The sequence below is a fragment of the Anser anser genome (genome assembly GCF_964211835.1).
Source record: "Anser anser genome assembly, chromosome: 6".
Classification (NCBI taxonomy): Eukaryota; Metazoa; Chordata; class Aves; order Anseriformes; family Anatidae; genus Anser; species Anser anser.
The window spans coordinates 10,446,768-10,455,101 of NC_139726.1; the positions used below are offsets into that span (position 1 = coordinate 10,446,768).

The window sequence follows — 8,334 nt, forward strand, 5'->3', positions numbered from 1 at the left end:
CTGCCTAGGAGCAGGCCCTGGGGTTTGTGCTGAACGTGCTCTGGTTATGCAGGGCCAAAACCCGTCCTGCACCCTGAGGCAGCAGCCACATCTCCTCAGGACAGTGGCGGGGACAGAGCAGCCCTGGTGCTTGCACAACAGGGGCATGGTGTCCACGCAACCCTGAGCAGGAGTCAGGGGTGTGCTCAGCCTTCTGCTGCTCCTCTCAGGGCTGCCCTGCTGCACCGGCCCCAAACCCCGTCCCCAACACCACTGCACCCAGACCTGTGTCTGCCTGCCACTGAACAATTTATTAGGTTGCTTACATCGAAAGGACAGGGCCAGGGTTAATAACGTGGTGCTGGCCAGGAGCATCCCTGGGGCTGTGGGGGCCAGGGGCTCTGAGGGCGCTGCAGGGTGGGGGGCAGCGAGCACCGGCTCCTCTCCCAGCTCTGCCCAGCCCCGGGATTTGCTTGGCTCCAGCCTCGCTTCCCCTGGGTTGGGGGGGACCAGCCCCCCGGCAGAGCCTGGGCGCTGTGCACCAGCTCTCCTCCTGCCCGTGGCTGAGCCCTGCCGGGGCCAGCTGTACGCGGGGGGAGCCACGCACCAGCACAGACCCCGCACAAGCGCCTGGGAAGGGAGGGCGGGAGACATCCCAAACTGATGGAGACATCGGTGCCTTTCCCCAGCCCCCAGAGGCCACTGCAAACACGGGCACAGCAGCGACGACGACACAGGGACGACACAAACGGATCGACGAGGGGGTGGCGTGCTCAGCCCCGTGGCCCCAGCCGCATGGGGCCAGAACCGGGCCGGCCCTATGGCTTCCATCCGGGTCCCGCTGGCCCCGCGGGTCAGTCCTGCTCGGGGCCGGGCGGCTCGGCGATGCGGATGTGGACGAAGAGCGAGGATGGCGGGATGCTGGTGCCGTCCTTGGAGAGGAGGTGGATGTGGCGGTAGCCTGCAGGGGGGACAGCGAGGCCGTGGCTGACCACCCAGCTCCCTAGCGCCCAGCCAAGCCCCCCCCCCCCCCCAGCACCCCACCCCACCGGGCAGCGGTCGCTCACCGGGTTTGATGTTGGCAAAGGCTAGGGTGAACTGCCCCACGAAGTCGTTCCTGGACGTCTTGTCGTAATCCTCCACCACGAAGCGGACGAGGGCCAGCTCGGGCACGTGGAGCTGGAACTGGAGGGTCTCGTCCCAGCGGGGGTTAAACCCTGGGGAGGGAGAGGGGGTGCTGGGGGGTGACGGAGGGCAGGGGCAGGGCAGCGCCGGGTCCCCGTGCAGCGGGGGGGGGGTCTCACCGTTGTTCTCGATGTACTTGGTCTCCTGGTGCGCCTGGTCCGCGGGCACCCCGTGGATCTCCACGCGCACCAGCGGGTCGATGATGGCCCCGTCCTTGCTGTTGGCCACTTTGGGCAGCTGCTGCCCGCTGATCACCTGCACGGAAGGGCAGGGACCCCCAGGGTGGTGTGGAAACCCAACTGGGAGCAACGGGGCCCCGCACAGCTCCCCGGGGTTCCCTCCTCAGCCCGTACCTGGATCGTCAGGGTGACGGGGCCGGGGCCCTCCCGGGTGCCGGGCTCACCGGGGTTGAAGAGGGTCCCCTCGTCCCTCATGAAGGGCGGTTTGAGCACGTAGCCACAGCGGCCGTTCTGGCTGAAGAGCCCGTCACACAGGTCCATCTCCGTGCCAGCCGTCTGGAAGTTCAGGGCCACTGGGGGAAGGCGGCAGGGAAATGGGTCAGGGTGGCACGGGGCGGCTCCCCAGCCCGCAGCCCCGACGCCCCCAGGCCGTACCGATCTGGCACCCCGCGTTCCACATCTCCTGCGGGCTGTAGTTGGAGGAGTCGGTCCGCATCCCGCTGGGGTAGATGCGAGTCAGCTGCCAGGCGTTGTGCCGGACAAAGTCGTTCCCTAGGGATGGAGAGGGAGGGCCACCCGTGAGGCCATCGCTTGGCCTGCACAGCCAACCAGACCACGTGCTGAGCCACCCACCCATCCATCCACCCACCCACCCATCCACCCACCCATCCACCCACCCACCCATCCATCCACCCATCCATCCACCCCTTCTCCCTCTCCCCCCAAGGCACCCAGCCGTCCCACCCCGCTGCCTAACCCCACAAACCCCGCTCACCCACCAGAGCCGAGCACCTCAGCTACAGCCCTGCCAGGCCGTCTTTCTCCCAGACAGAGAAGAAGCCCGGTGCCTGAAGGCTCTCACCCTACACCCAGAAGCCACCACCCCCCCCCACCCTGGACCCCCACCTCACCCGCATCCCGGATGAGCTTCCTGGCCTTGGCCTCGGCGAGGGAGGAGATCTCGGAGGGCCGGGAATGGCTGCGCGCCTCCTGGAAGCCCCGGAAGGACACGCTCTTGCAGTAGACGACGCAGTCGGACAGCGCCTGGGCCAGGCTCTCCTTGTCCTTCTGCCAAGCAGAGCCCCGTCAGGTCCCCCAGCCCCGCAGGAGGGACAGGGGACCCCCATCACGGTGCCACCGCGGGGTGCCAAAAGGGGGCTGACATGGCCCAGAAATGTCTGCCCCCCTGTTCCTGGTGGTGTCCCGCAGCGGTGTCCGGGGGCTCAGCACCACCAGCCGGTCCCCAGCCCGGGCCACCCACCTTCATCCTCCTCCTCTCCTCCTCTGCCTCTGCCCCGTTGTCATCATCGGACACGTCGGGTGCCTCGTCCCCCGGCCCGTCCAGCACGTCCTCCAGCCGCCCAATCTTCTTCCCCTTCAGCAGGATCTTGTGCTTCAGCTCCTGCAGGGGCAGGGGCGGAGGGGTGGGGACCCTGGGGTGCTGGGCCCCACGGGACTCAGCGCCGTCCCCCGGGACCCCGCGGCGTCAGGGACCGGCGCCGCCAGCTCCCTTCAGCATCCAGGAGGGGATGGGGCAGGGAGGAGGAGGAGGAGGACTGGTGGGGTGGGGGGGGACAGCAGAGCCACCTCCCCGTCCTGCTCCCAGGCAGGACAGCAGTTCCCGGGGAAGGTTTCCTCTGCCCCTACCTCCGGGGATGGGAGCTGGGTGGGGACGCGCCCGTCGACGGTGGCGGTGAGGAGCTGCTCCCCCAGGATGTCCCTGAGCTGCTGGGCCAGCACCTCTTGCTGCTCCATGCTGCAGTGGTTCTCCAGGGACAGGATCACCGGGTAGTCGGAGGCCTGGGGAGCAAGGTGCCAACGCTCCTGTCCCACGGCGCCGGGGTGAGCAGCGGCGGCATGGGGGGACAGGGAGAAGGCAGCCACCTCCGGGGGGGCTCTAAAGGGCAGCATGGCTCGGCGGCGTGGCCAGGGACCAGCCTCGGTGAGGATGGGGAGAGCCACAAGATCTCAAAAGGGCTTTGCCCACGTGCTGTCGGTACCGGGAAGGAGCCCTTGGATCCCCCTGAGCCCCCTTCACCTCCCCATATCATGCCCCGATGCCCTCCGGAACGGCCGCGGCCACCGTCCCCACCGTGCCCCAGCACTGCTGCCCACCCCAGAGCCCCGTCGCCGCCCCTCAGCACGCCCCCCAGCCCCGCCGAGGCCAGGCGGGACTCGCAGCGCCCTACCTGGAAGGCGTACTTCCCCAGGGTGCTCACCACCTCCCTGAAGGGGATCTTGGAGGTGAAGGTGTGGCCGTGGTACACCATGGGCTCCCCGTTCGGCCCGTCCCAGCAGTCCACCTCCAGGCAGCGGCAGCCCCGTTTCAGAGCCCTGCGGGTGGGCGGTCACCCCGGTACCCCGTGCCCGGGCAGGGCACCAACCCCCTGCCCTCCCTCTGGTGGTGGTGCCCCCCCCGCAGGACCAGGGGACAGCTGTCAGGGTGGGGACACCCACCGAGGGGTGGATGGATGGATGGATGGATGGATGGATGGATGGATGGATGGATGGGTGGATGGAGAGCAGGAAGAGCCGGGCTGAGCATCCCCAAAAGGGAACCTCTTCCTGGGCATGGCCACAGGGGTGCTGTATCACGAAGGGAGGCTGGCAACCAGCCCCCAGGGCAATATCCCTGTCTGCCCCAGGCCCGGGGTCAGCTCTCAGCCAAAGGAGCTTCTCCTCTTTCTGGATTCGCCCCCATGGAGCTGCCTGGGGCACGGCGCTGGGGGGCCCGGGGACGGGTGGGCGGGAGCAGCCCATTACCTGATGTAGCCCTCGATGCTGCTCTGGCCCCGGATCTGGTCCTCTATCAGGTAGGTGTTGTGAGAGGAGGAGATGAAGTAGTGGCAGAGCGGCTGGGTCATGTCCTGCCACAGCACCTGGTGCCGGGGGTTGAAGATGGAGCCCTCCGGGGAGCAGAGGTACATGAGGAACCCGTCGGCACTCAGCGCGTGGCGAGCCCTGGCTGCAGGCAGATGGGAGAAGAGGAGATTGGAGACCCAGGGGAAGAGGGTTGGGGCAAGTGGGGCTGCTGGTGGCCCCCGGCACCCTGCAGCAGGCTGGGGCACGAGGAGCGATGGGGGTGCCCGAGGCAGCAGCCTTGGGGAGGCAGGCAGTGGGCCCCAAAGCCGGACCTTGCACCCCACGGCTGGCCAAGCTCCCCCAGAAGGCAAAGTGGACCCAAAAAGGGGGAACTGCACCCAGATCACAGGAGGGAGGCAGTGAGCCCTTTGCCTGCACCCACCCACAGCAGGAGGGGCAGGGGGTGTCTCAGTCCTCCCCTTCCCCAGCGCAGGGCGCAGCTCCGGGCTCTCACCCGTCTCCGATGGCTCGTACTTGTCGATGAGCTCCATGGCGAGCTCCTCCGTGCCCTCGTCCTCCAGCTGCTCCTGCCGCAGGAAATCCACCAGCTCCAGCAGCGTCAGCTTCTTCCCGTCCTCAGAGAAGGCCTGGAAGAGGCTCAGCACCTCCTCGCGCTCCGTGAGGGCTTTGTAGAAGAGCACGAACTCTTCCCCTTCCAGCGTCCCCGACTCCGACTTGTCGGCAGCCTGCAGGGGGGCTCGCTCAGCACCCTGCCCAGGGAGGTTCACCCAGTGCCAGCAGAGGGCACGGGGACTCCACACCACCAGCAGTGGTGACATCGACCCACGCAACCCAGCGGAGGGAGGGAAGGAGGGATTTGGGATGGATCAAGGAAGGAAGGAAGGGAGGAAGACCTCCTTCTGCAGGGAGGTTGTGCAGCCTGCTCCAGCCCGCCCAGCCCCGCGGGTGTGGCGTGTACCTGGAAGAGCCGCAGGGCATGGTCCTCGTTCATGTCCACGTTCATCATCTTGAGGAGACGCTGCACCTCCTTGAAGTTCATGCGCCCGTCCTTGTTCTTGTCAGCCTTCTGGAACCAGTCACGAATCCACGTGCGAGAAACCGGGGCAGACGTTAAGGGAAAGGACCGTGGCTAAGGGAGACGGAGCTGGGGAGCACCAAACCTCCTCCTTTTGCTGTGGGCTCTCCCCAGCCTGATGCTGACGGTGAGACCCCTGAGAACTAAGCACGTGCTGGGGCAAGGCTGGGGATGGAGGGAGTGCAGTGCGGTGCCCGCGGGAAGGATATTGGTCTATCCTCTCCCTCTGGTCCATGCTGGTGGCCACCTCGATGAGCTGGCGCAGGCCCTGCACCCAGCACTGCGCCTCCTCCGCCGAGCCGGCGATGAGGTCCAGGTTGCCCCGGCGGCCGTAGAAGACGATGGTGAAGCAGCGCTCGGGGGGGAACTCCTCGGCCAGGCTCTGCAGCACCTCCGACTGGTGCCCTTCCCGCACCGTCTCCACGTCGCTGATGGAGACTGGGGCAGAGGGAGAGGAGCTCTGTCTGTGGGGACAAGGACCGCAGGGCAGGGGGCACTGCCCGCAGACGTCTGCCCTTGCGACCACCCCTCCTTCTGCTGAGCCACCCGTCTCCTCGCTCACACGCTGAGCTGCTCATCCTGAGCGGCAGGGGTGAGGAGCCCCTAGGCACACACACAGCCCCTGATTCTCAGCACCCTTCGCAAACTCAGCTCCAAGACCCTTCACACATTCACAACCGTGTTCACTCTGAACCCTACCGATGTCCCCCCGGACACACCCCGGCTGGTACTCACAAGCAGACTCGGTTTTGCCCGTCCTCTTGGACTGGTACCAGATGGTCATGCAGTCGTCCTGCAGCTTGAAGTAGCGCTGCTTCTTCCAGCTCTTGGACTTGACTTTGCGCATCAACGCCCCTTGCTGCATCTGCTCCAGCGTGTCCGTGAGCTGGATGCCTGGGGGGCGAGGGGGCTGCGTCACGGGGGCAGTGCTCCCTCCAACCTCTGGGACCCCGCACAATCCCTCAGTTTGGAATGGAGGAGGAAGGACCCCCAAACAAACTCCCTTTGCCACGAGAGGGACAAACAGGGATTCCCCATCGACCCTCGGGAGCCTTCACCCCCCGTTTTGCTGCTGCCAGCCCCCACCCCGATGACCACGGTGGGGAAGCTCCCACATGCCGCCAGACGAGCCCAAACCCACAGATTTGCCCCGGTGTAAATCAGGATCACCCAGCGCCCTGCCCCACGCATCCCCTCTGACGGAGAGCACTCACGGGCGTTGCACGGCAGCGATGCCATGGCTCTGCCTCCTCCGTGCCGGCGCTGCTGGGGAGGAAGAGAAGGGGTGGCGGGGGAGCGGGGCCGGGCGCTGCCGGGGGTCTGCCCCCAACGCCCGTGTGCGGTGTAGGCGAGTGCACCTGCGCCTGCCTCCTGCTGGGTCACCGCTTTCGTTAAGTGTCAAGTTCGTCTCGGTGTGCTCATGAAATATTGATTGCATTACCGGGAAGCCAGCGCTTGAAAGGTGTTGGGGGAAAATGGAAAAACTTGCAAGAGCGGCCCCCGGAGCCAGGAGGGGAGCAGAGGGACTAACCCTGGGAGCCGGCAAAACTGCCGGGGAGAGCCCCCACCACCTGGCAGCAGCCCCACGGCAGCAAATTTTGGGGTAACGGTGACAAACCTCAGCGCCAGCACCACGCACCTGCAGGCAGGGGCTCCCGGACCCTTCTCCCAGCACCCCGGGGCTGGGAGCGCAGCAGCAGAACGGCAGCGCTGCCGGGAGCGAGCGGGGACAAGTGGGACTATAAATGCAACGGGACTTACAATAAGTCCTTGATTAGGTTGTCAAGACTTTAATTAGACTGATGATAAATCGCTTGGATGTGCCAGTCGCCCGGATGCTCGAGCAGCCCTCGAGGACTGCATACCGCAGCTGGCAGGCTGTGGTTTGGATGCGGGGAGGAGCACCATCGCGCTTCGGGGTCCCCCTCGGGGTGAGGGGCTTGGTGCGGGGGTGCAGGGGTGCCGGCCATGCCCCAGGCCCCTGACTCAGCACGGCACCGGCGCCGCGGGGCTGGGAATAGCCGGTGCCGTCAGCGTGCAGGCAGCTGCCAAGCCTGGCTGCCAGACCCTTGCAGGCACCCAGGCTGCCCTGCGTCCCCCCCCCGAGCAGCGGCAGCAGAGGGGACGGGGCTGGGAGGGTTTGGGGAAAGCCGGGGTGGAAGGAGAGGTGTCAAGGCTGGAGGAGCAGGGAGACACGCTGGCCTGGGACAGGGACCGGCCAGTCCCTGCCCACTTGCTGCCAGCAGCAGGGCTGTCCTCCGTCACACGTGCGTGCAAAGCGGCAGCGTGCACTTCTCCGTGCCCCTTCTCCGTGCAGACACAGCCCAGAGGCACCCGCCCTGCCCCACGAAGGGGAGCGGTGGCTTCCCCGTGCACACAGAGCAGCAGAGAAGACCCCTTCCACCGCGGGGAGCCCCTCGGGCACAGGGCCAGGTGTCCCCAGCACTCGAGCCCCAAGCACATGCAGACCCCTGGCCCTGGAGAGCTCTGACCCTTGCTCCTCTGTCGAGGAGAGCGGGACGGGAGCCAGGCGCTGGAGCCAGAGCCCTCCTGCTGGAAACCCAACCCGAGGGCTTCCCGAAGGGCCGCTGCCTCCTGCCGGGGGGGGCCGCAGCCCCTTCTCCCCTTTCCAGCCTGAATTGTGGGGCCGCAGGCGGCCGTGCTGCAGCCCACCCGCAGCTCCTCACCCAGAGCTGACAGTCCCCGAGCGGGGCTGGGGGGCACAGCAGGCGTGACCCCCCCCGGCGTCACCCGGGAGATTTAAATGCCTCCGGGTGTGCGGTGCCCATGCAGGGAGGGGTGACCCCCCCCGGGCACCCCCACCCTGCTGCTGGCCCGGTTTGCACGCACACGCTGCCGGTGTTGGGGGGGGCTCCTTGAACCAAAGCAGGGGGGCACGCCGGCACTTCTCCCCCCACCCTGCAGCCCCCGCTGGGGACGCTCGGCTCGGCCCCCCCCGGCCCCCCCCGGCCCCCCCCGGCCCCGTACCAGCTCTCCGGTGCCGCGCCGCGCCTCCGGTGCTCCGCCGACTGCGGCCGCACGGGGCCGGGGCAGCCCGGGCTGCCCGCCCCTTGGCAGCGGCGGGGCGGTGAG

General features: G+C 67.5%; 1 protein-coding gene across 4 annotated transcripts; it reads right to left on the bottom strand.

Annotated features, from left to right (window-relative positions):
• Positions 1 to 269: 269 nt before the first annotated feature.
• PLCD4 (phospholipase C delta 4) lies at positions 270 to 8,323 on the bottom strand. 4 transcript variants are annotated; one of them, XM_083842719.1, is made up of 16 exons: positions 8,230 to 8,323; positions 6,456 to 6,504; positions 5,977 to 6,135; positions 5,451 to 5,679; positions 5,125 to 5,254; positions 4,660 to 4,891; positions 4,107 to 4,308; positions 3,533 to 3,677; positions 2,991 to 3,143; positions 2,605 to 2,745; positions 2,255 to 2,408; positions 1,779 to 1,895; positions 1,518 to 1,696; positions 1,284 to 1,419; positions 1,047 to 1,196; positions 270 to 940 (listed from the first exon to the last, which is right to left on the bottom strand). In XM_083842719.1, exons 2-16 carry the CDS (start codon positions 6,478 to 6,480, stop codon positions 834 to 836), a joined length of 2,259 nt encoding a protein of 752 aa, XP_083698845.1. In that variant the 5' UTR covers positions 6,481 to 6,504; positions 8,230 to 8,323; the 3' UTR covers positions 270 to 833. The 4 variants fall into 4 exon arrangements, with proteins under 4 accessions (XP_083698845.1, XP_083698843.1, XP_083698846.1 ...); XM_083842717.1 differs by having other exon boundaries at positions 2,255 to 2,411; XM_083842720.1 differs by having other exon boundaries at positions 2,255 to 2,411; positions 3,563 to 3,677; positions 6,456 to 6,695.
• Positions 8,324 to 8,334: the final 11 nt, after the last annotated feature.